This window comes from Thamnophis elegans, chromosome 13 (assembly GCF_009769535.1).
Source record: "Thamnophis elegans isolate rThaEle1 chromosome 13, rThaEle1.pri, whole genome shotgun sequence".
NCBI lineage: Eukaryota > Metazoa > Chordata > Lepidosauria > Squamata > Colubridae > Thamnophis > Thamnophis elegans.
In genome coordinates, this window is record NC_045553.1 from 28,708,803 (window position 1) to 28,735,666 (window position 26,864).

At 42.6% G+C, this 26,864-nt stretch overlaps 1 protein-coding gene across 1 annotated transcript; it reads left to right on the forward strand.

Annotated features, from left to right (window-relative positions):
- The first annotated feature begins 515 nt into the window (after nt 1-515).
- LOC116516316 (zinc metalloproteinase-disintegrin-like scutiarin) lies at nt 516-26,599 on the forward strand. Its single transcript, XM_032228746.1, has 9 exons — nt 516-607; nt 9,879-9,963; nt 11,221-11,351; nt 11,917-11,980; nt 12,125-12,214; nt 13,275-13,476; nt 18,370-18,475; nt 25,240-25,363; nt 26,528-26,599. The coding sequence occupies exons 1-9, from the start codon at nt 516-518 to the stop codon at nt 26,597-26,599; spliced, it is 966 nt and encodes a 321-aa protein (XP_032084637.1).
- The last annotated feature ends 265 nt before the right edge of the window (nt 26,600-26,864 follow it).

Below are 26,864 nucleotides of genomic sequence, written 5' to 3' on the forward strand. Positions count from 1 at the left end.
AGCAGTTGGTCATTACTTTTAAAGCCCTTTATGACAAAGGAACAAGATATCAGTGGAACTGCCTTACCTTGTTTGGATTGACCTGCCCCAGTCCTTTGGTGGAAAGTAGCTGCTTAGATTCTGTCTTTGGCTGTCCAGGTGCAGGAGAAAAGCCTTCTCTGCTTAGCAATATTTTCTTATCAGAAATGAGATCTGCCCCCAGAACTCTGGACTCCCGGAACGGCCTATGAACCTGGATCTGCCCCTTGGCCTGAGTCCCCTACATGGGCCTGCTACGTTGGGGATGGCTGACCAGGAAGAGGCAATTCTTACCCCCAGGCTGCCCATCATCTTGGTTTTTAGCTTTTATTCTAATTATAATTGTTTTTAGCAATTTCTAACTTCTTCTTATATTGTAAGTAACCCAAGAGATAAGCAAACAAACATCCTCTCATTACTCCATTCTGTTCAATTACAATGAATTCACTGTTTCCTTTTTTTTAGGGATGTAAAGTGTGGCAGGTTATACTGCAGACATGGAAACAACTGGGAATGCATTAGAATTTATTCTCCAGAAATGCCAGATGTTGGATTGGTTGAACCTGGAACAAAATGTGGAGATCAAAAGGTTAGCAAAAGATTAGCTCTAATCTATGTGCTCAGATTCCAAAGGTTGATCACTGCAAATATCATAGTGGATCTTGCTGAAAGCTGGTTTAGATTTTCCAAACTACACTGAATGTACACAGAAGAAAAAGTATCCCTTTAGAATTCTTTTGGTTTCCTTGTTATTTTGTTTTTCCTTCAAACAGTAGCCACAACAAATGAGGTGAATGTCCAGGGCTGTTTCTTTCTTCTAAGAACAAAGTGCCTGGCCTTTTCAGAGTCTTGTGCTTCTCCCTGGCAAGCACTTTCTGGACAGAGACAGTCCTGTCTCTTCACTTGTAGGTATCTCCATACCAGGGAAGGTGGAAGAGAGAAATGAGAAAATCAGGGCAGAGCTGGTTGTGACCAAAAGATCTACAGTTCAGTGAAGCTACTTAGAAGTGCTGAAGAAATCCCGAAGCTTATAGGAAAGGATCAGAAATCAGTTCACCCTGTCTTTTTATACAATGTAGAACCTGAAAGAAATTTGGCTTAGTGCTAAGGAACGACAGAGTTTAGTTGTGAGGAAAGTGCTGTCTTACTCTATTGCAAAGGTGTCAAACTCAAGGCCCAGGGGCTGGATCCGGCCAACATGTTGCTTAGATCTGAACCACAGGGCCACCCTGGAAACAGGGAAGGCCTTGCCCACGGTGCCTCTGACAGCGAAAATGGAGGTCCAAACTCCATTTCTGCTGGCAAATGATTGCAGGTGGCTGTTGCAGCTGAAAATTGAGCTTGGCAATCTGTTTTCTCTGGCAGAGCACTGAAGGCACCACAGGCAAACCTGACACAAGTGATGTTAAGCTGGCCACACCCACCCTGACCATGCCCCTCCCCCAAGGTCAAACACAACCCTGAGTTTGACACCCCTGCTCTATTGATAATCTGTTACTTTGACTTTCAGGTCTGCAGCAATGGGCATTGTGTTGATGTGCAGACAGCCTACTGATTCAACCACTGGATTCTCTATAATTTGATTTTGGAAATCTTCCTTCCAGAAGGCTTCCTTCAAGTCCAAGGAGACACACCTGTCTTTATCATACTAGTAAATCATTCTTAGTTTCCAGATGACATCTAAAATTTGCAATATTTCTTCTCCATATTTAACTTTGGCTATAATCAAACCTTTTCTCTGCCACAAAGCTCCATGGTCACATACAACACCACAGGCTTATTTGCTGTCAAGAAAAAAATAATGGCCATTTTACCACTTGCCAATTGCAATGCATATTTAATGCAACAAGTTCTGCTTTTGAGCTGGTGTATTGAAAGACAATGCTTCCTCTCCCAAAATTTTATGCTGGCTTTCCAAGATGTAGCTGCTTTCATCAATAAACTATTCTCATTCTGCATTTGGCTCGCCTCTGTTTGTCTGACCGCGTTATCCCTGCTAGAACATTGGTGACAAGGGTGGGATGCCTCTGAGGCTGAGCCCAGGCAGAGCTGAGAAAGTCACTAATCAAAGAGCGAAGTCATTAGAGCTAAAGTCGCTCTGGGAATCCCTTGATGAGACGTCAAGTGAGTCACTTCTACTACGAACACCGATTTGGGGTTAAGCCAAAGGACAGAGAAAGTTACCTCAGAATGGCTTCAATGAATACATTAGCCAGTTTTAACCCGGCCACGCAGACTTGGGACTCTTATATTTCCCTATTTGAATGTCTTTTAGAAGCCAACGGCTTTGCTAACCTAACTGAACAGAGAAAGGAATCGTGTTTTTTAAATCTGTGTAGCATGGAGATGTTTAACCTTACGGAATCGCTATGGCTCCGCACTCCGTCCGCGATGTGACATGGGATGTTTTGATGACAAAGTTAAAAAATCATTATGCCCCATCACTTTCTTGCACTTCACGCCGGTTTGCCTTTTACAGAAGGTTTCAGCGTGAGGGAGAGACAATTAATGAATATATGGCTGCTTTAAGAGCTGCAGCCCTCCATTGTTGTTTTAAAGATTTGGATGAGCCCATTACAGATCAGCTTGTAAGTGGGGTTAGAGACCTCCATATTCAGTGCCATCTACTGGCCAAGCCTTAGTTAGATTTACAAACAGCTTTAGATGAAGCCAGAGCAGTAGAGCTGTCAACAAAATCCACAGAAGAGATCCAGAGGTTCTGTAGACCACAACCCGGAGAAAAAGCCACTGAGGTGCCTCATGAAGACATTTTCCCTGATGAAGGGGCTATTGGAAATGATGAAGTACATCGCCTGAAGGCAGAACAGGCCAGAGATCGACAGGGTAAGGTTTTGCCTCAAACTACCTGCCCAGGGTTTGGAGGTAGGCATGATAGAATGGAGTGCCGTTTTGAAAATACCATTTGTCTCCGTTGTGGAAAAGGGGGTCATTTAGCAAGGGTCTGCAGGGCCACTGCTCCTTGTGCAAATGCGCAGAAAGGCAGTCTCCCTAGCACCAGTCAGGGCTACAGAAAAAAACCCAAATTTTTCAGGGGCCAGAGTTTCAGGAAAAGGTATTCCTGTTTTGCTGTAAATGAGGATAGGGAAGAAACTGAAGTGGACCAGATTGTCCATGGTCCGAGAGGGAAAATTTTCCTTACGGTCCACTTGGAGGGCAGACCCTGTCAGATGGAGATTGACACAGGATCAGCTATATCAATAATTTCTTGAGCAACGGTTAACAGGATTATTCCGGCTTTAGCCAAGACAAGTTTGGAGCCTTGTCTGTTAAGATTAAGGGATTTCCAAGGAAATCCCATTCCAGGGCTGGGTAAATATCTCTTTAAGGTAGCATTTAAGCAGTTCAACAAAAAGTTACCTCTGATTGTGGTGAAAGATCCCCGGCCAGTATATTAGGATTGGAATGGTTTGAGGCTTTGGGACTTGGCATAACAGGCATTGATCAAATCCAGAGTACTATGGATTTGGATTTGTTAATTAAGGAATTCCCCAAAGTTTTGGGGGAGGGTTTGGGGAAGTACACTGGTACTCCCATTTCGCTTTAGACCCACAGGTTCCACCACAGAGGCTGAAGCCGCGGCGGGTACCTTTTGCATTAGAACCTAAAGTGGATGCAGAAATTGATAAATTACTGGCCCAAGGGATAGTAGAACCCATAGACCATGCTCGTTGGGAAACTCCGATAGTGATGCCAGTGAAGAGTGATGGATCTGTGAGGATCTGTGCTGATTTTATGTGCACATTAAACAGAGCATTGCAGCAGAGCGCATACCTGGTGCCGTGGTGCAGCATCTGCTGCACTCTCTGGGGCAGGGGACCATATTTGCAAAGCTAGACCTAGCACAGGCATATCAGCAGTTGCCTGTGAACGAAGCAACTGCTGAAGCACAGACTATATTCATGCATAGGGGTGCGTTCAAGTGTAACCGGCTCCAATTTGGAGTCAGTGTGGCACCTGGGCTCTTTCAAAATTTAATGGAAAGGCTGGCTCAGCTTCACAACCGCTTTTCTACCAAAGCCAAATGTAGCCACTAATGACCTACACTTTAATTCCCCCACCTGCATTTCCAACAAGCTGCATTTTATAATTTGATAGAAGGGGGAATCATCCTTCTGCAAATATAAGAACATTAAACTAAAACAATTAAACAAAAAACAAAAAAAAACAACCAAGGATTTGGAGAGGACAGATCAGTATAGCCAGATTTTAAGGAATAAAAGAGAGAGTGGATCTTACTTCCTGTGGCAAAATGTTCTAAAGGGGAGGAGCAATGGCAGAAGATGTTCTTCTTCTGGATCCCACCAGCTGAAATTCATTGGCAGAAGGATCTGCAGCAGCCCCCTTCTGCCAGCGTGAGTGGGGAAAGTCAATCCCATTGGGGAAAGATGATTCTGTAGATATCCTACATCCATGGCATGAAGGGCTTTAAAGATAATAATTAACATTCTTAATAGAACCCAGTAACTGATCAGATAGAGTGGCTCAGTGGCTAAGACACTGAGCTTGTCTATCAGAAGGTCGGCAGTTCAGCACCGCATAATGGAGTGAGCTCCCATTACTTCTCCCAGATTCTGCCAACCTAGCAGTTCAAAAGCATGTAAAAAATGCAAATAGAAAAATAGGGACCACTTTGGTGCAAAGGTAACAGCACTCTGTGCGCCTTTGGCATTTAGTTATGCTGACCACATGACCACGGAGACATTTTCTGACATCTCTGGCTCTTTGGCTTAGGAACGGAGACGAGCAACGTCCTTAGAGATGGAAATTACTAGCACGCATGTGTGGGGAACCTTTACCTTTGCTATCCAAGGAGCCTCCAAAACTATCCATCGGTGGGTGGGAGGCTCTAACAGAGGCTCTAACAGTGGGAGAGGAGGCACCCTACTTCCGTGCTCCCAGCTGGCAAGGACTGCTGCTCCAGCGCAGGCCGGCAGAGAAAGAGAGGCAGCCCCCTCCTCTGCCTCCTCCTGGATCACTTTTTTCAATCCAGGTTTTTTAAAAAATAATTAAATCAGGGAGGAGGAGCACAAAGCGGAATAGCCAGGCAAAGCCCTTGCTTTGTGGGTAAGGATTTCGGGAGGAGCTCCCAAGCGGGGAGAAGGAGCCTTGGGAAAGAAATGAGTTGGCTTCTCTGCTTTGCTTTTAAATGCACCCATAGGTGTACATTTCTCTGTTTTCTTCCCTATCGCTGGTATGAGGCTCTTGCTGGAGGCAGGATGGCCTTTTGGGGGCTTGTTATTTACACACAACACACTATATCCCCTTCTTGCCTCTTAGTGCCTCTCTAAGTCATCCCATCGCCCCCCAGGGATGGTACTGCCCACTTTGGGAACCACTGAGTTAGAGCAGCATCAGTACAAAATATCTTAATGCAATTCTTTGAATTAGGCATAATAGGAAAAGTACAACAGAAAAGAAATATATTAGATGCTCCTGTACATGCATGCAAATTTTAATACAGGCTTCTTGTTAATACAAAAGTTATAATGATTGAATTTAGCTATAATTTACCTATTTCATTTATACCCCAAGTTTCATCTCAGATTAATATTTAATATAATAAATTCACAGAATCTATGAGATTAGACTATGCTATAGTCTATAGAATAAAAACCTTTGCAAATCTTTAGCCAAATATCAAACGCTCATTGTAAAATAACCAATACTTCTACAACACATGTTCATAACTCTGGTAAGAATGGACTATCTTTTGTCCTCTATATGAAGACAAAGACAGAAAGGCAGGAAAACTAAAGTTGATATAGAAATACTACAATCCCAAACAAACATTCAATAAGTAAACTCATTAGAGTACATTGAGCGCACAAAGAACACACAAAGGAATATATTGCTTTTAATCTTTTAAAGATTAATGTCTTTAGTTGGAATAATCCTAGCTGTTCCCTAATTCTGACGTCTGTCATGTGTTTCCTAGTGTAGTCTTTCTCAACCTCAGCAACTCAACTCAGCATGCTGATTGGGGAATCCTGGGAGTTGAAGACTACACAGCTTAATATTGCTGAGGTTGAGAGAACATCTGGAATGCTTTATCATATTTGGTGGACGTGTTCCCATGCCAGGAAATATTGGCTTAAAATTAAGGATTGGTTGGAAGAAACCATGGAAGAGAGGATAGTATTGAAACCAGAATTATGTGTATTAGGTATTAGACCAAGAGATGGATAAGAAATACCAATATATAACATTACACATACTAACTGCTGCAAGGATTGCCTTTGTGAAAAATTGGAACAACTGATCCCCCCCAACCGATGACATGATAATTATGATAATGATTAAATGTGTTGAAATGGACAGGATGACCATGGAGTTAAAAGAAAGGGAAGAGTTGGACTATTATAAAATTTGGAGTAGACCGTATGACTAGAGAATTAAAGCCAAAACAAGAAATAAAAGTTTTGAAAACTATCGAATACACTATGAAGAAAAATGTATATATGTAAAATTTGATTATATGTACTAACTATATTATTATATTATAACATAATTATCACATGATCATTAATTAGTTAAAAACTAAGGGAAGGCAATAATTAAACTATAAACTACAACAGCAGAATATATATATACTGATACGGAAAGCTGTGAAAGTATATTACATTGTTATATTTTTTGTGTTTTTATCTGTTTTGTATTTGTTTTTGTATTTATTTCTTCTGGTTCGTTTTAAACTTTAAAATGTTTAATAAAAACTATTTTTTTAAAAAAAAAGATAAAAGAATTTGCCACTTTCCAATTTAGTCAAACTCCTATTATTTTAATGAAAGGCAGGCTTAAACTTCAAAGAGAGACCAAGAGATATCTCACATGGAGATATCTCTTGGTCTGCAACTTTTATCATCTATCTTCATCCAAAAATAAATACCTCTGCATATTTTCCACAGCCATTATCAGCTCATCAAACCTTTTTTTTTTAAAAAAGTGTTCATGTTCATAAAGCAACATCTAAAAATAAAGAAAAAAAAGGAAAACACCAAAACTGAGCCAATAGGATTCTACTCAAAGTGACAGACACAACTACCCTTCCTTCCTCCCTCCCTCCCTCCCTCCCTCCCTCCCTCCCTTCCTTCCTTCCTTCCTTCCTTCCTTCCTTCCTTCCTTCCTTCCTTCCTTCCTTCCTTCCTTCCTTCCTATTATTTCATGGATTTATAACCAGTGGTTATCATACAGCATTCTAAGGTAATGTGGCAAAATTTTGTTGATCTTGATTCTTGCAAATGAGAGTCAGTTTGATCCAATGGTTAAGTTATCAGGCTAGAAATCAGGAGACCATAAGTTTGAGTTAACCCTGTCAAGGCCAGCTGGGTGACTTTGGGCCACTATCTCAGCCTCACAGGGTTATTAATGTAGGGAAAATAGAAGGAAGAAGGTGTGTGTGTGTGTGTGTGTGTGTGTGTGTGTGTGTGTGTGTGTGTGTGCCAGGGGTGGGTTTCAAAAATTGTTCGAACTTACTCTGTGGGCGTGGCCTCCTTTGTGGGAGTGGCTTGCTGCCCATGTGACCGGATGGGAGTGGCTTGCTGCCCATGTGACCGGATGGGAGTGGCTTGCCGCCCATGTGACCGGATGGGAGTGGCCTGCCACCCATGTGACCTGGTGGGAGTGGCCAAGACGATGTTATTACTAGATATTACTAATTACTAGATATTATTAATATTACTAGATCATTATTAATGCATAGATAACTGTGGGACATTACACACCCACCCACACCCACAAACTATGACAGTGGTAGGAAAACACCAAAAAAATAAAAATCCCCCCCCCCCAAAAAAAAAGACTGCCAATGAAACCAGTTTTTTTTTTCCTAAGCCTAAGAACAGGAAAGACAAAGTCACTGGAATAAAAACCATCAAGGCAATGTGGAAAATTATAAAGGACAGGCACTCACAGAACCATCAACCACCTCAGAATTACCTAAACAAGTAAGGTGACCAGATTTTCAGTTTGGTAAAGAGGGACACCATTGACCGGGGGGGGGGAGAGCTAGGCCGCGGCGGTTACTGCCAGCCCGCGACCTCGCTAGGGACGTCTGGTCACCTTAATTATATACATCCTCTCTCTCTCTATCCATCCATCCGTCTGTCTGTCTATCTGCCTGCCTATCTAGTTATGGTATCCCTCTCCCTCTTTCCCCCTCTCTTTCTCCATCCATCTATCTGCTTGCCTACCTATCTCTCTCTCTTTCTCTCTATCCATCCGTCTATCTGCCTGCCTATCTGTCTATCTAGTTATGGTCTCTTTCTCTCCCTCCCTCATCTCATTATCATCTATCTCAGTGTTTCTCCACCTTTTTATAAAAATAATTTTTTTATTTATTTTTGTTACATAGACGACACATACCCACAACAATAAAAACAAAACAAAACAAAAAGAAAAAAACCCATCATCACATATAGCATGTCGTTTGGTTACAAGTGTTTTAACATTTATCATTCTTTTACATTTATTATTTCATTTAATAGGTTATAATATACAGTTTGGGTTGCTTTGTTTACCATCCCTTACTCCTGTTATAACACCACCTTATTTTCCCTTTCTTTTCTCCCTTCCTCCCTTCTCTACTTTCTTCCTTCCTGCTCTCCTTTCCCTTCCTTCTTCCTGTACCTTTCTCCTACTCCTGCTCTTCCTCACCCCCTTCCTACCCTCTCTCCTCCTCTTTCTCTCTTTTCCATCCTCCTCTCCTTACCTCTTTCTTTTCACCCTCCCTCCCTTCTCTACTTTCCTCCTTCCTCCTCTCCTTCCCCTTCCTTCTTCCCTTACCTTTCTCCTACTCCTGCTCTTCCTCATCCCCTTCCTACCCTCTCTCCTCCTCTTTCTCTCCTTTCCATCCTCCTCTCCTTACCTCTTTCTTTTCACCCTCTCTCCCTTCTCTACTTTCTTCCTTCCTCCTCTCCTTCCCCTTCCTTCTTCCCTTACCTCTCCTTTGCTCCTGCTCTTCCTCTTTCCCTTCCTACCCTCTCTCCTTCCTTTTCTCTCCCTTCCATCCTCCTTTCCTTTCCCTTTCCTTTCTCCCTCCCTCCCTTCTCTACTTTCCTCCTTCCTCCTCTCCTTCCCCTTCCTTCTTCCCTTATTTTTCTCCTTCTCCTGCTCTTCCTCTTCCCCTTTCTACCCTATCTCCCCCTCTTTCTCTCCTTTCCATCCTCCTCTCCTTACCTCTTTCTTCTTTCCCCCATCTTCCTTTCATTCTCTCATCCTTTCTCCCTTTCTCCCAACTCCGTTTCTGGGAGTTGAAGTCCACACACTTTCAAGTCTCCAAGGTGGAGAAAGACTGATCTATCTAATTAATATAATTATTTCTCCCTCTCTTTTTCACTCTCTCTCCAGCGCACACACTTGCAGGTTTTCAAGATCATCCGGAGAGGCGTTTTGTAAAAAGAAAAACCCTGCAGGCACCCAGCGACAGGGGCTAGGAGCTAGGAACCCGGAAGTTAATTACTTCCAGGTTCACTGACGAACCGGATCGCAAGAACCGGTGCGAACCGGGAGGAACCCACCCCTGATATACTTCCAACATCACTGAGCTTAATGTCTCTTCTGGTTGTTTGAAAAATTCTGCCAATAGCCCATCAGGCCCTGATGTTTAATTATTCTTTTGTCTCTTAATTATTCTTCTGTCAATTCCTTCATTCATTCAACATATCTTTAACTGTGTCTGGTACTTTAGGGAGTTCCAGATTGTTCCAAATATTGTTGTATGTTATTTTCCAGAATGTTCTCCTTATCATACAGTTTCTCATAATACTATTTTAATGGTTTTTTTCTCCTCATTCTGATAATGAAGAGTCCCTTTCTCATTGATCTCACCTTCTTTCTTATAGGGGCATTGACTTCAAAGGAAGTACTGTAGGATATGCTCCCATAGGCAGCCTCTGCATGTCAAAGGAATCTGTAGCAATTATTCAGGTTAGTAGAAATTATACCTGTTACCTATTTGTACTCAAATTAAAACTTATATATAGGCATAACTTCTTTACAAATAAAGCATCTTCTTCTTGATCCAAGTCATTTTCATCCATCTTTATTTGCAGATTTGACATTTCCAGGTCCTGCCTCAATCAATGGTATTTTTGCACAATGCATTCTAGACATATAGATTGAGCTTTTTGTATGCCATGAGCTATATATCAGACGGTGACAATATATTATAATGTTTCTGTAAGAGTCTAACACTGATTGGCAAATAAGCAGGTTACATCAGATTACAACGTTCCTAAATAATGCTTCTGAACAATATTCTTAGCAATCCTAATGACAAACATGAATCACTCTTATTTTCTTACAAGAAATTTAAGACCTAGATTGCATATGATTGAATTAATGTGCATTGAGAAAATGAGGGAATACTAAATCTACTTAAAAAGAAAAGAAACTCCATTATTTTAAGACCCAACAAGAAAACTATATAAGTTAAGGTGATACTATGCATTTATTGAGAAACAAAAAAATTTAGTTTTTGTTCACATAGAAAGAATGGCGAGACATGGCAATAAAAAAAATCATAAAGTTTTGTTTCTTAAGAAGCACAGTTAGGATTCAATTAGTATGAGGTAATCTTAAACTTGTTTGCTCAAGAAGGTCATTTTTATTCAGAAAAAAACAACTCATTCTTAAGCCTGTTTAGGGCTTCAGCCTTCAATATTCTGAGAATATGTTCAGGAATTCAGCCTTCAATATTCTGAAAATACTAACTCGCACAAAAATTGTGGAATATTTTTGGACGGAAGTTGCCTGTTAAGTTTTAATTACTAAATAAATGAAGAGAGATGTATAATTACTTTATATTGTTATGTATGTTTTGTGTTTTGTTTGTCCTTGTGGTGTTTTTCTTTCTGTTTTTAAAGATGAAAACATTCAATAAAAATTATTTAAATAAATAAATAAATAAATGCAGAGAGCAAATGGATGGATAGGTTTTGATCTTCTCCTGTGCTGTAGCTTCCCAGCTTTAAATTTTTCTTCTGGATGTATTTGTGTATGTTCTGGAGTCTTGGTGGGCATGCATGCATTCAGAAGAGCTAGCTAGATGAATTCTGAGATGGTATCCTCAACTCAAAATTTTTTACTTAGTTACCATTTTTAGACAATTAGTGTTAATGATAATTGGATTCACTTTCAGTTTCTTGGCAGATTAACAATAAAAAATTATTATCTTTTCTTTAGGATCATTCCAAAGAAATACATTTGATGGCAACTACAATGGCCCATGAGTTGGGTCATAATCTGGGCATTAATCATGACACAAATGGCTGTAATTGCTCTGCTAACATATGCATTATGTCTCAGCAACTAAAGTAAGGATTGAGGAACACTTTTAATGCCTTTCCAATTAAGTCATTTTTTAAAAATACTTGCAATTAACTGTGAAATTAAATATAGTGAGGACTTACAAAAATGAAGGGTTGATCTTTAATCTATGCTCTGATCCCTAATAATATTTTTATAAGAACTGTGATTTCCTGAAGTGGTCTCTTTATATTGTTAAATACACATATAACGGTTTGTAAGAATGTCATTGCGAGACAAAAGAAGGAAGAAAAATCTACTCAATGATCATATAAGTATAAAAGAATGGCTTGCAGAAGCAATAAGACAAGGCAAACATCTGAAGAGGAACACCTCCCACCCATTCTTTTGGTCCATAAAAATGAGAGGATAGAAATGTTCATTCAGTATTTAAAGATTCTGCTACTGTAACCTTAACAATAAAGGTAGTGTTAATATTCATGGTTGGTGCTTCTTCTCTGAACTCCCTCCAAGGCTGGCATGAAGATTACAAAATCCCTCATGAATAAGAAAGGAATGGGGGCACAATTGGGAGATGGGGATATTTTTATTTGTTTTATTCCTTTCACATAGGAAATATCAGATAAGTCTGTTTCACATAGATATGCCATCAACCGTTTACAATAACAAACCGTTTGTGCATTTGCTAGCTTAAACCCATAAGAGGGAACCCATCACAGACATATCTTTTTCCTTCACAGTTTCCCTCTTCAAAATAGACCAATTAAAAAAGACCAGGCTGAGAAGTCTATGACATCATTTGATATGTTTTGCTTCTTAGGATTGTCAAAGTACCTGCTGTGATGCTGCAACTTGTAAGCTGAAACCTGGGGCACAGTGTGACGCTGAAGAGTGTTGTGAGCAATGCAGAGTAAGACTTGTTTATTTTTAACACCAAGAGAGATTTTACCCTGCTCCATGCTAGCCATATAAAAATGTAATATCTCTTGGCTGCTTACTGTGATCAAAACATTTTAACCTCTTCTATTCCCTTTTCCAGCTTATTTGACCCTTATGAACATATTCACAGGGAAGATAATGTAACAAAATTTCAGCCTTGTCTTATTTGAAAATACACTCTTTCTGTACATTAAATCTCTGAAAATAATAAATTTGTTCTTTGATTGACTTTGCATGGATGTTCAATTTAAATAAATGTGCCTAATGTTTGAGATTGATGCCCTAACTTAGCTCTTTGACTTTTGGGAAGGTTCTGGGAAGTCTCTGGTAATGCTGTGACATTTTTTTCACTGAGATTTTTAGGATGGAAATAGGTTTAAGAGATTTTTGGAAATAAAATTGCTTCTCTCCCACCCCCTCTTTAAATTCTCTACTTGTTCTCTAAAGCTCTAAATTCAGTTATTTTGGTGGCACATTCTGGAGGTGCTGCAGGTTCATGAAGAGAGAGGTGCAATTTCCTCATTCCTTCCATATGGGATCCTAGTTGACTCTGCAATGAACTTTTTGAGCAGAGAGGCCCAAATCATTTTGTTCTTTCCAAATTTTCATCACAAGCCCAGATTCATAGGAAGAGAAGACATTTTTCAGCACCACAGAAAATTCTGTGAATGCTTCTTCTCATGTAAGGAAATAAAAATATATCATGAGAAGTTCATCAATTAAACTTTGGCTGCTTTTTCGAGGCAGCCCAATTGATTTTCACTTCATGGTCAGCCAATATGTAAGTCTTGTGTTTCAAGAATCGGGCCTTTCATTGCAATCATTTTCCCATAGCAAAGAAGACAGGCTGCAACGGTCTTCTAGGCACATTACACAATTGCAAAATGGCAATTTTTTGCAAGGGATGCCTTGCTTAGTAGTCCTCAAGAAGATGAAGAGGGAATTTTGAAATGTGTAATGAATCATAGTTTGACTCTGATCTCTGCTGCTAAAGAATTATAGGTGGGAGTATTTTCCATTCTCACCCACAGTTTAAGAGTGCAAGAACAGTGTGCCGGCCAGCAAAGGATGACTGTGACGAGGCTGATCTCTGCACTGGCCAATCGGCTGAGTGTCCCACAGATAGCTTCAAGAGGAATGGAGAACCATGCCAAAACAACCAAGGTTACTGCTACAATGGGAAATGCCCCACCATGCATAAACAATGTCTTGTTTCATTAAATAATTCACCATGTAAGTCAACCTAAGGATTTTTATTTGTTATCCATTTTTAGGTACAATTGTATATTTATTTATACTTAGCTATTTATAACTAAATATTGTTTATCTATAATGTACTATATATTCTTACTATCATTTATTCTCTTCCATACAATTCTAGGTATACATTCACATGGTTATTCTTTTTCTTTGCCAATCTTATACTATTGTTATTCCATTTAAGAGATTATAGAGTACAATTTGGATTGTATTGTTTACCATCCCAAGCATCTGTTATGACACCACCTTATTTTCTCTTTCTTTTCTTTTCTCTCTCCCTTCCTTCTCTACTTCCTTCCTTCCTCCTTCCCCTTCTTTCTTCCCTTACCTCTCCCCTACTCTTACCCTCTCTCTTCCCCTTCCTACCCTCTCTCCTTCTCTTTTTCTCCCTTCCTTCCTCCTCTCCTTCTCTTTCTCTCCCTTCCACCCACCTTTCCTTATCTCTTTCTTCTTCCCTTACCTCTCCTCCATTCTTCCTCTTCCTTTCCTACTATCCCTCCTTCTCTTTATCTCCCTTCCATCCTCCTCTCCTTTCCCTTCCTTCTTCCCTCCTTTCTCTACTTCCTTCTTCCTCTCCTCTCCTTCCTTCTTCCCTCCCTTTCTTTTTCGATTGTTATAGGTGTCTCTTTCAAATCTCAATTTATGTTTTCTTGGGGAAACCCATATAATTTCATATCATTTCCTTTTTTCTCTTTCGTTCTATAGTCTATACGCCAGCTATCGTCCTGAATTGATTTCACAATTCTTAACCTTCTTATTTTATTAAATATCTGGGCTCTTTTTTTGGGTGCATTCAGTCCATTCAAATTTAGCAAGATAATTGTTGTTTCTTGATCCATCTTTAACTGGGGTTGTGTTTTTTTTACTTCTGGTTTGTATCTGACTTTTCCCTCTCACGCATTCCTTCTCTGCTCTCTCTCTTTCTTGCCTTTGTTCTTCTTTCTCCTGTTTCTTTCGTTATGTTCTGATATTTCTTCCTCTTGACCTCCACTTTCCAATTCCTCCTTGCTTCCTTGTTCTAATTCCCTCTTGCAGTATTCTTCATAGAATTTATGTGCATCTTCTATATTTTCTATCTTATATCTTTTTCCTTGCCAAGATACTAGAGCCCTTTCTGGTACCAACCATCTATACATTATTCTGTTTTTATTTAACTGGTTTGTTAAGAATTGGTACTGCCTATGTTGTTCCCGAATTCTTCATGGAATCTGTTTGAGCATGATCAACTCTTTTCCCTGTAGTGTAATTGTCTCTTCTCTGTTGTTTTTTTTTTGTACACTTCATCTCTTGTTATTTTTTTAGCAAATCTTACATGCACTTCTCTCGGGAGTCCATGTCTAGCATAATTAGCATAATTAGTATGCACCCTATAAATTTCATCAGTGTCTCCTCTCAACTCTTGTTCTTTTTTTTAAAGAGATTCAGTGATGATTTTAATCACTTTTCCTTTCAGATCTTCCTCCTTCTCTTCCAGTATGTTTTGGAATCTTAGGTAGAATGCAGCTCTTTCATTTTCAAGTTGGATTATTGATAGTTCTAATTCTTTATTAAGTTGTTTATATTCCAATTCTATTTTTCCCATCTTCTGGTCTGATTGTTCTATTTATTCTTCCATACACTGGATTTTCTGTTCATTGATTGTTAAGGCCTTCTGTATCTTTTCAATTTTATCATCTACAATCTTAATAGTTCCTTTCAATTCTCCCATTTCATTTTTCATTTCTTCATGATTCCTCCTTGTTTCTTCATGATTAGTAGTTGTCACTTCTTGGTTTTTCGCCAGTCTCTCTTGTATCATCTGGAGGATTGATTGCATACTCTGCATCGTTGGAGCTGGTCCGCTGTTTCTGCCATCTTTTCACCTTTCTCCAACCCCAACACACTCTCAATTGATCTTTGATTTTATTTGAGGAGTGGGGGGTGTTGCTGAGATCACATTGAGTGTAGTTTTTTTTCACTAATTTTACTGAAGTTGCCATTTTTTATCCCCCTATTTATCCTTGCCCACAATTGCATATAAGTTTTATTTTTACTTCTACTTTGTCAGTAATATCAATGATATAAATAATTGTATATTTCAATATTCAACAATAATTAACTTTCCTTAATATCACATTTCAATACCTAAACATTCCTATATAGTATTCTATCCTATTTGATTATTTGATTTTTGGTTTTTACTTAATATATATCATAGATTTATATATATTACACTATTATCTTATACCAATAAATGTCTCTCAATTTTATCAATTATACAAGTATTCAATCCTAGTAATTAGTCTCTCTGTATATATATATATGTATCAGCTTATGTCACCAATGGTTTTCTTACATCATATTTCAGGGTTCGGATTTACAGTCCACTAGGTGTCACCCTTTTCTCAGTGTCACTGTTAATATCCACGAAGCAAAGTTCTCTTTCCAAAACAGTCCTCTATCTATTGTCTATGGCACTGTTCCAAGCTCAGGCAAATGAATGTCAAATACTTATAAATTCAACAAGCAGCAGAAGGAAGAGTGAGCAGAAAACAAAGGAACTCAGTATACCAACCTGACTGTTAAACAATCTCTTCTTTGAGCTTTCCAAATCTTTTCGGCAAATGTTATTTTCCACTCCACTCCTGTTGTCCATGTCAGATTTTCATTCTCACTCTGGCTAATTCCTTTAGCTTCATCTGGCTGTCCCTTCCAAATTAACGTCTCAGCGTCTCTGCTCTAGTTCTTTTTGGCAAAATTGAGCTGCAAAAACAGCCTTTCTCCCAGCACCTTCTTCTCTCCAGCTCACCCTCTCTGCCAGTTTCGCGTTGCCTTCCTCTTTGGGTTGTCAGCAATAGTAACAAGTATCCGATTACCACTGCTTCTCTGTCTGTTCACTTCCTTCTTATGTGGTCGCCATGGTTCTGGTCCTAACCAAATGGCAGGATAGTTCCTCATCCACTTAGGGGTTTCTCCTATCTGCAGGAGGATTTGCCTTATTACCCCAGCGTCTACAGAGTATCCCCCTTAATCTGTTGGCCCCTTCAGGATCAACAGTGCTCAAAAATGAGCCTAAATGAAGAAGTTAGGGTTAGAGGTTAGGAAAGCTTCCTTCCCTCCACTCTAAGCATGGTGACGTCACCACAGGAAGTCATAAGTTCCCTTTTTCATATAAGGTAGATAGTTTTCAGTAAGCATGGAGATTTATCTTGGCCATAGATCAGTAGTGCAGTGAGGCTTTGCATATAAAGAGCCCAAATACAGGTTTAGGGTCATTAATATAGTCAGAATTAACAGAATAACTGCGTTGGATGGAGCCTTGGAGGTCTTCTAGCCCAACACCCTGGACAAGCAGGAAACAGTATACCTTTTCCATTCCCTTCATTAAAAACTTCTAATGCTAGAGCACCCACAACCTCTGAAGGCAAGCCATTCCACTGATTAATTTTTCTGTCATAAAAGTTCTTCATTAGCCTTCAATTCCATTATCATATTTGTTCCTTTTCTTTGTATTCTTTATAGAATCTCAACATCTGTTTTATATTGTGGCGAACAAAACTAGATGCAATATTTCAAATGTGGTGTTGCCAAAGCATTATAAAGTGGTACTAACACTTCTCATAATCTTGATTTTATCCCTCTGTTAATGTAGTCCACGACTTTGTTGGATTTTTGGCAGTTGCAACACACTGCTGGTGCATATTTAAGTGATTGTCCACTAGGACTGCAAGATCCCTCTAATAGTTATAGTATTGAGCCAGGTATCACCTAGTCTGAACCTGTGATTTGATTGTTCTTGCCTAAATATAGAACTTTTAAAAACTTTTTTCACCAATAAATTTATTTTGTTAGATAGGGTCAAGTGTTGAAGTCTCTCGAGATCCTTCTGGATCTTAAGCCTACCTTCTGGAGTGATGGCCATTCCTGTCAGCTTATTGTTGTCTGTAAATTTGATATGTTCCCTTTTATCCCCTTGTCTAAATTGTTTATGAAGGGTCAGATGACATGTGATGGTGACTGGGAATCCGAATTGCAAATTAGAACATTGTTCCACTTGCATAATCAATTGATCCATTGGATTTGTGGAGGATGTGATTTAAGCAATAAATGGACACTTGCGGGATTATTTCCATTGCTTTGAAAATGGAAATCTCAGTTCAAACAAACAAATCTTTATTTTGGTCAGTTAAATAGCATAACATGATTTTACATTCCAAAGAATGATAATACCTCCATCTTTTGCAAGTAGTCCAGGCTTATACCCAGGTCTCAAATCAAGAATAACACATGATGATTCTTCCACACTGAGTTCTTTCTTCTTTCATTCCTGTAAAAAAAATCTTGCTGGACTAAGGACTCTACTGTCTGCATACAATACAGTCTGTAAACTATTAGAGAGCATCTTTTTTCACCCTTGTTCCCTCACATGTAATATCTGTGGTGTGTGAATTGCTTCTTACTTATCTGGACTGCATCATCTCCCAACAAGTGATCCCCCTCCTCACTACATTCCAGCAAAGGGATATTTCTACAACAGTGTTAAAGTTGGAAAATGGAGAATGAGCACACAGAGGAATGAAGCTGCATTCAGATTTCCCTCCAGCCATAGATTTTCTGCATGATCTTCTGCAAGAGGCATAAAAGTGGCTTCAGCTTTTGTGCTCATAAAATTCAATAAGGAAGTTTAGTGTAGCACTGTATCAGATAGAGAATGATTCAGGCTTAATGAGGATTAAATAAATAATGGGTTACAAAATTGTAGCTTACAAATAAACAAATATTAACTATAGTTTCTTTAATCCTCTGGAATCTCTTAAGTTATTCTTTATCCTGCTGGCATGTTATACATTCATATTATTTGTCTTGGTTTCTTACTCCCTCTTGAAGATGCAAACGTGGCTCCGGATGAATGTTATAATATATATAACCAAGGAAGGAATGATTTTGGCTACTGCAGAAGGGAAAATGGTGTAAAGATTCCATGTGGACCACAGTAACCAATCTAAATTATTTCCTTCTTTGATGATGATATTATATAAGGATAATAAGAAATATTTTAGGGTCTGCATCTGCGGAAATATGATTCTGCCATCTGGCTAAAACAGTAGAAATGTGAATCAATTTCTGAATGGCTAATTTTCCTTTGTTTTCCATCTTGGGAAACTACCTTTAAAAACATTGTGTCAGAAATGACAGATAGTCCTTGATTTACAACCATTTATTTAATGACTTCCAAGAAGTAACTTAGAACTTGCCTTTTCACTTACAATTGTTGCAGCATTCCTATAGTCATGTGACCAAAATTTGGGTGCTTGGCTTGGTGCAGTGTCCCAAGATCACATGTTTATTCATTGCAACTTTCCAGCCAGCTTCCAATAAATCAAAGACAATGGGGGTATCAGATTTCCTTAACAACAATGTGATTTATTTTGCAATTGTAGTGATTCACTTAACAACCATGCCAAAAAGATTATAAAATTGGGTGCAGCTCACTTACCAACAGCCTTGTTCAGAAATCGAAATTCTTCACACATTTGTGGTCATAAGTCAAGAACTACACTATAATCAGCTTATTCCTTTGGGCTGACATCACCTGGTTGATGTGTTTATGAATTGCATTTAGTCATAAATCATGATTTAGAAATCACTATGGCCAAATTTGCACCACATGTTGAACCCAAACTAAACAATAAGCCACATTATCTTTTAGTCATGTATATAAATCAAGATTCTTCTTTTGGCTCTTACACACTGTAGTGTCAATCTTTAGATTTCAACTCCCATCATCCCCTGTCATCAACTGATCAGAGATTATTGGAATTTTAAGATAGAGATCTGGAAAATCTCTAAAGTCTCCTAAATCTGCTTTAAGGGATTTCCAGGTGGATAACGGATGCATTAGTTGCTCTTAAGATAAAAATCCTGAGTCAACCATCTTCATCCTTAAAAACAGGGAAATCACAGTGAGCCAGTTGGAGATACAGCAATAGCAATAGCAATAGCAGTAGACTTATATACCGCTTCATAGGCCTTTCAGGCCTCTCTAAGCGGTTTACAGAGAGTCAGCATATTGCCCCCAACAATCTGGGTCCTCATTTTACCCACCTCGGAAGGATGGAAGTCTGAGTCAACCCTGAGCCGGTGAGATTTGAACCGCTGACCTGCTGATCTAGCAGTAGCCTGCAGTGCTGCATTAACCACTGCGCCACCTTGGCTCTTGGTTCTACAGGAAGTGTGATCTCCAAAACACCTTGTGAGTTATGCGTCAGAGGCAACTAGTTCCTATTGAGATTGAGCAAACGTCTGGTTCTCAATTTCTAACTTAACAAAAACACATAAAGGTTAATCCAAGATCAAGATTGTTAGCACATCACTCATGTCCTGGTCCCACCTGGACTACTGCATAGGGCTACCCTTGAAGAGCATTTAGAAGCTACAACAGGTATAGAGGGCAATGACGCTGAGAGTGCTGGAGACCCCTGGAACATGGCATGTGGGACCATATTGTTACACAAGTTGCATAGGTTGTCAGTTTGCTTCTGGGCCCAATTCAAGCAGTTAGTCATTACTTTTAAAGCCCTTTGGTGTGTACCAAGGACCTGTGGGTAGCCAGAGGAACTGAGGCAGAGACAGGAATAAAAGGCTAACAAGTTTATTCCCTTAAAGTACAAGCTAACGTTCAGAACCGGCTTAGATAGGAACGCGCGCTGCTCGTTTGGACAGCTCCCTATTTATACAGGAGCTGTCAAACGATCAGCCAATCAGCTGTCGAGCGCTTCCCGCTTAAACTTTTAGTCAGCGCAAGCTCAGAATACAACACTCCTCCCCCCTAAGTTCGCGCAGGCGTAGTCTTGTAAATATGCTGGACGCCGCCTGATGCTGCCGGATGCCCTAGGCCCTTCTGCACCGCTTGGAGGCTCTGGTTGTTCGCCCAAGGACTCTGCATCTGAGGATGGAGGTCGCCCGGGCCGCCGAAGAGCGAAGGACTGTGCTGGCCCACCAAGTAAGTCGCCGCTTCGGTTTGGGGCTCCGGCTGCTTGTTCTTTGTTGGCCTCCTCGTTTCTGTGCCCGGCCTCGTCCGTCGGAGCCGTCAGTTTTGGCAGGTCGGTTGACTGCTGCTGGCTTGTTGGGGGTTGGTGCCTGCTCCGCAACTGGTCGCAGTGGCGTTTCCAGACTCTGCCGTCGAGGAGTCTGACCCTGTAGGAGCAGGGCCCGGTCTGGTCAGTTATTATGCCCGGTAGCCACAAGGGATGTCCTACATAATTCCGGGCATACACTGCTTCCCCCTGGACGAAGGAGCGGGACACTCCCTGGGAATCCACTGGTGTCGGAGCGGAATAGGCAGGGTGCAAACGGTCTAGGGTTGTACGCAACCGCCGTCCCATGAGACGCTCGGCTGGGCTCGTGTTCGACTCTGGCGAGGGAGTGGAGTGTTGGGCTAGCAAGAAGGCGTCAATGCGTTCCTGCCAGGGAAGGTGGTCCAATTTGGAGAGAGCCTCTTTGACGGAGCGAACAGCGCGCTCCGCCAAGCCATTGCTAGCGGGGTGGAAAGGGGAGGTGAGGGCATGTCGGATGCCCTGGGAAGCAAGGAACGCCTCAAACTTGGTCGCTGTTAGTTGAGGCCCGTTATCGGACACCAACACGTCAGGTAGGCCATGGGTTGCAAAAAGGTGGCGCAGGGTTGCGATTAGCGCGTCTGCTGTGGTGGAGGACATGTGGACGACCTCGACCCATTTTGAGAAGGCGTCCACAGCAATAAAGAGCATACGGCCGTGAATGGGGCCTGCAAAGTCAACGTGGATGCGGGACCATGGAGTGGATGGAGGCTCCCACGTTCGCGGCTCGGCTTTAGGCGACAGTGCCTGGGCGCCCTGGCATTGCGTGCAGCCGGCGACATGGTAGGCTATGTCTTGGTCCAGCTTGGGCCACCAAATGTAGCTCCTACCTAGGGCCTTCATCCTAACAATTCCTGGGTGAGCGTGATGCAGCTGCCGCAGGACGGTAGTCCTCAGTGAGGCCGGTACGACAACCCTATGGCCCCACAGTAAACAGCCGCGCTGAACGGATAGCTCTGCCAGGCGTGATTTGAAGGGAAGGTAAACGGGGTCTACGGGGTCTTTCGGCCACCCTCGCTTAACCCAGTCTAGCACCCGGGATATTACCTGATCCCTTGCGGACACCCGGGCGATGTCGGCGGCAGAGAGTGGAAGGTTGAGGTCGTCTATAAGGAATACAGGTGCGGCAGCAGCAGGATCTTCTAAGGACTCTGGCAGAGGGCAACGGCTGAGGGCATCGGCGTGGGCGATCTGCTTCCCCGGTCGGTGGTGCAACTGGTAGTCGTAGGACGCGAGGAAAACAAACCAGCGGGTCATGCGCGGGGAGAGAACCTGAGGGGCAGGGCGATCTCCGGCCAGCAACCCGAGTAGGGGCTTGTGATCGGTGACAATTTGAAACGGGCGGCCGTACAAGTAATGGTGGAACCGGCGCACCCCAGCCACAATGGCAAGAGCCTCCTTATCAATTTGAGCATAGTTACGTTCAGAGGCAGAGAGCGTGCATGAAAAATAGGCAACTGGCACCTCTGCTCCGCTGGGTAACTGGTGGCAAAGGACGGCGCCCACCCCGTAGGGGGAAGCATCACAAGCGAGTACGAGAGGCAAGTGCTCGCTGTATTGTACTAGAACATCGTTGGAGATGAGGAGGTGCTTGACAGCTAGGAAAGCGGATGCTTCTCTGCGGCCCCAAACCCAGTATGCGCCTGAGTCTAGGAGGCGATGGAGCGGTTCTGCGACTGATACTTTGTGGGGCAGAAAAACAGCGTAAAAATTAAGTAGGCCTAAAAAGGCCTGTAACTCAGCTCTGTTAGTGGGGGCAGGGGCCTCCACGATGGCTTTGGTCTTGGCAGCCGTGCGGTGGATGCCACTGCCATCAATGAGGAAACCAAGGAATTCTATCTGGGCTACCGCAACCTGGCACTTATCTCTCTTGACCTTCAGTCCCACTTGTTGGAAACGTTGGAGGACTAAGCGCAACCGGGCCATTAGTTCATCCATGGAGGTGGCTGACACGAGGACGTCGTCAAAATAGGGAACGACGCCTCTGAGTCCTTGGAGCAGCCGCTCCATCAAACTCTGGAACAGTCCTGGGGCGATGCTGACCCCAAACTGCAATCTGCGGCAACGGAAAGCACCCCGGTGTGTGATGATTGTCTGGGCTTCCGCTGCTTCATCGTCCACCACCAGCTGTTGATAAGCTTGTGCGAGGTCGAGCTTCGCGAAAACAGTCCCCTCGCCCAAGGTGTGCAGCAAATGCTGGACCACTGGCACTGGGTACGCGTTGGAAGGCAGGGCAAGGTTGATCGAGCAGCGGTAGTCAGCGCAAATCCTTACGCTGCCATCTGGCTTGATGGGTAACACAATGGGTGTTTCCCACCGGGCATGGTCCACTGGCTCTAGGACGCCTTGAGCCACCAGCCTGTCCAATTCGGCGTCCACTTTTGGTTTGAGTGCGATGGGTACTCGGCAAGGCTTCATTCGCACCGGCTGGACTGACGGGTCGAGGTTGAAAGACACGGGTGTGCCAGTGTATTTGCCTAGTGAGCCATCAAACACCGCAGGGAACTCTGCTACTAGGCAATCAAGAGCCGACTCGCTTAAATGGTGGATTCCGCTGATCTGCAGGCCTAAGGACTGGAACCAATCGAGGCCGAGAAGGCTAGGCAACCGGCCTTCCACTATGATGAGGGGTAACTGGCCGTCAAACCCCTTGAACTGCACTCTGACTTTGCGGGTGCCAATTACTGGAATCAGGTTGCCCTGATAGTCTCTTAACGTCAGATTACAGTCTTGTAATTGGCGTTTTGACAGCTGTGGCAGCAGGCGCTTAACCGTGCTCCAGGACACGATGGAAGTTACGGATCCGGTGTCTAACTCCATCTCGCAGGGCTTTCCTTCCACGGTAACCGTTAGCTGTATCTTTTTCTGGAGCTGGTGGCAGGAGAGATCCTGGGTGGAATTTCGGAGGATGGCGTGACAGTCCATCCTGGCCTTCTTGGGGCCACTATTTTGGTTCCTCGGTTGTCGAGACCGATCGGTTTGGAATTCAGAGGAGGACATGGGCTGCACGGCTCGGCACACCCGAGCGATGTGGCCCTTCCTGCCACATCGCTGGCAGAGGGCTTGCCTAAATCTGCACTCAGCTCTCTCGTGGTTGCCTCCGCAACCAACACATGCAGATTTAGGGTCGCCCTTCCTCTGCGGAACGCTCTTTTTGTTCGCCTCGTGAAGGCGGTTAATGTCCTCCTCAGAGTTCTCATACTCCGAGTCCTCACTTTCAGAATCTAGGAGGCCGGTAGCTGTGTTGAATGTATTGGCCGGCTGTGCTGCTGTGGCAGACCGACTCTTCGCGATTGTGGCTAAGGATGCTGCAGCCATTTCGGACGCCCGAACCTCATCGAAGGCAGTTTGAAAGGAGAGATCTGTTTTGGTTAGTAGTCGCTTCTGCAGCTTGAGGTCTCTCAGGCCACACACGAGGCGGTCAAGGAGGGCCTCGTCCAAGTCCCGGAACTCGCAGTGGAGAGCGGCCGATCGTAACGCTGCAACGTAGGCGCTGACGGACTCCCCCTCAGCTTGGCTCCGCTGGTGAAAAGCGTGCCTGCGGGCTATCTTGGACGGAGACGGAGCATAATGGCTTGTCAGCTTTGCCATCAGCACGGGCCAAGGAACGGCCTTAATGGGCTCAGGAGCTGTGAGAGCCCTGGCAGTGTGGAAAACGTCTGTGCCACAGACGGACAGGAAAAACGCACATTTCCGCTCGTCCGTCAGCTCGGTGAGGTCGTGCGCGACCAAAAAACATTCGAACCGAGCCGTGTAAGACTCCCATGTCTCAGAGCCATAGTTGAATGGCGCGAAATTTAACGTGGCCATTCCTGTCAGAGCCAGCGACGTCTCGTCGCGGTAGAATTAAGCGCGGTTCTAGTGACTCAGCGAGTGACTTCAGCAGTAAGTGACTTCAGCTTCTCGTACCTCAGTTTGGCAATCCCATCCTCGTCGCCAGTGGTGTGTACCAAGGACCTGTGGGTAGCCAGAGGAACTGAGGCAGAGACAGGAATAAAAGGCTAACAAGTTTATTCCCTTAAAGTACAAGCTAACGTTCAGAACCGGCTTAGATAGGAACGCGTGCTGCTCGTTTGGACAGCTCCCTATTTATACAGGAGCTGTCAAATGATCAGCCAATCAGCTGTCGAGCGCTTCCCGCTTAAACTTTTAGTCAGCGCAAGCTCAGAATACAACACCCTTTATGACAAAGGAACAAGATATCAGTGGAACTGCCTTACCTTGTTGGATTGACCTGCCCCAGTGCTTTGGTGGAAATGGCCTGCTTCAGATTCTGTCAGCCAAAGACTTTTGGCTGTCCAGGTGCAGGAGAAAAGCCTTCTCTTCATGGAAATATTTATCAGAAGTGTGGTCTGCCCCCAGAATTCTGACCTCCCAGAACAGGCTATGAACCTGGTTCTGCCTCTTGGACTGCGTCCTCAACATGGGCCTGCTATGTTGGAGATGGCTGACCAGGAAGAGGCAATTGTCACCCCCAGGCTGCCCATCATCTTGGTTTTTAGCTTTTATTCTAATTATAATTTTTTTTAGCAATTTCTAACTTCTTATTATATTGTAAGTAACCCAAGAGATAAGCAAACAAACATCCTCTCATTACTCCATTCTGTTCAATTACAATGAATTCACTGTTTCCTTTTTTTAGGGATGTAAAGTGTGGCAGGTTATACTGCAGATATGGAAACAACAGGGAATGCCTTAGAAAATATTTTCCAGAAAAGCCAGATGTTGGATTGGTTGAACCTGGAACAAAATGTGGAGATGGAAGGGTTAGTAAAATATTACCTCTAATCTATGTGCTCAGATTCCAAAGGTTGATCACTACAAATATCATAATGGATCCTGCTGAAAGCTGGTTTAGGTTTTCCAAACTACAGTGAATGTACATAGAAGAAAAAGTATCCCTTTAGAATTCTTTTGGTTTTCTTGTTATTTTGTTTTTCCTTCAAACAGCAGCCACAACAAATGAGGTGAATGTCCAGGGCTGTTTCTTTCTTCTAAGAACAAAGTGCCTGGCCTTTTCAGAGTCTTGTGCTTCTCCCTAGCAAGCACAACCCAGCCTATGGGAAACCATAGCCGGTCACAAGCCCGGATAAATGGGGAGTGTTGGTTCCTGTGGCGACGGAACCGTGAAACAAGCTGAGAATCCAATGGCAGGACAACACACGGATAAACAACTCTGTAATCCGTGACGTTCTGCCTTTGGCCTTCACAATGCAACGGTCACTGCCTTGTGGACATTGACGTTTACGAAGATTAAGTCCAAGTAAGTCCTAGCAAGCACTTTCTGGACAGAGACAGTCCTTTCTCTTCACTTGTAGGTATCTCCATACAAGGGAAGGTGGAAGAGAAAAATGAGAAAATCAGGGCAGAGCTGGTTGTGACCCTAAGGTCTGCAGTTCAGTGAAGCCACTTAGAAGTGCTGAAGAAATCCCGAAGCTTATAGGAAAGGATCAGAAATCACTTCACCCTGTCTTTTTATACAATGTAGAACCTGAAAGAAATTTGGGTTAGTGTTAAGGAACGACAGAGTTTAATTGTGAGGAAAGTGCTGTCTTACTCTATTGCAGGGGTGTCAAACTCAAGGCCAGGGGCTGGATCTGGCCCACATGTTGCTTAGATCTGGTCCACCGGGAAACTCTGGAAACAGGGAAGGCCTTGCCCATGGTGCCTCTGACAGCGAAAACGGAGGTCCAAACTCCATTTCTGCTGGCAAATGATTGCAGGTGGCTGTTGCAGCTGAAAATGGAGCTTAGCAACCTGTTTTCTCTGGCAGAGCGCTCAAGCCACCACAGGCAAACCTTACACAAGTGATGTTAAGCTGGCCACACTCACCCTGGCCATGCGTATTCTGCCCACCCACCCCCAAGGTCAAACACAACCCTGAGTTTGACATCCCTGCTCTATTGATAATCTGTTACTTCGCCTTTCAGGTCTGCAGCAACGGGTATTGTGTTGATGTGCGGATAGCCTACAGATCAACCACTGGATTCTCTATAATTTGATTTTGGAAATCTTCCTTCCAGAAGGCTTCCTTCAAGTCCAAGGAGACACACCTCTCTTTATCCTACTAGTAAATCATTCTTAGCTTCCAGATGGCATCTAAAATTTGCAATATTTCTTCTCCATATTTAACCTGATTATCTTTTGCTATAATCAAACCTTTTCTCTGGCACAAAACTCCATGTTCACATACAACACCACAGGCTTATTTGCTGTCAAGAAAAAATATGGCCATTTTACCACTTGCCATTTACAATGCATATTTAA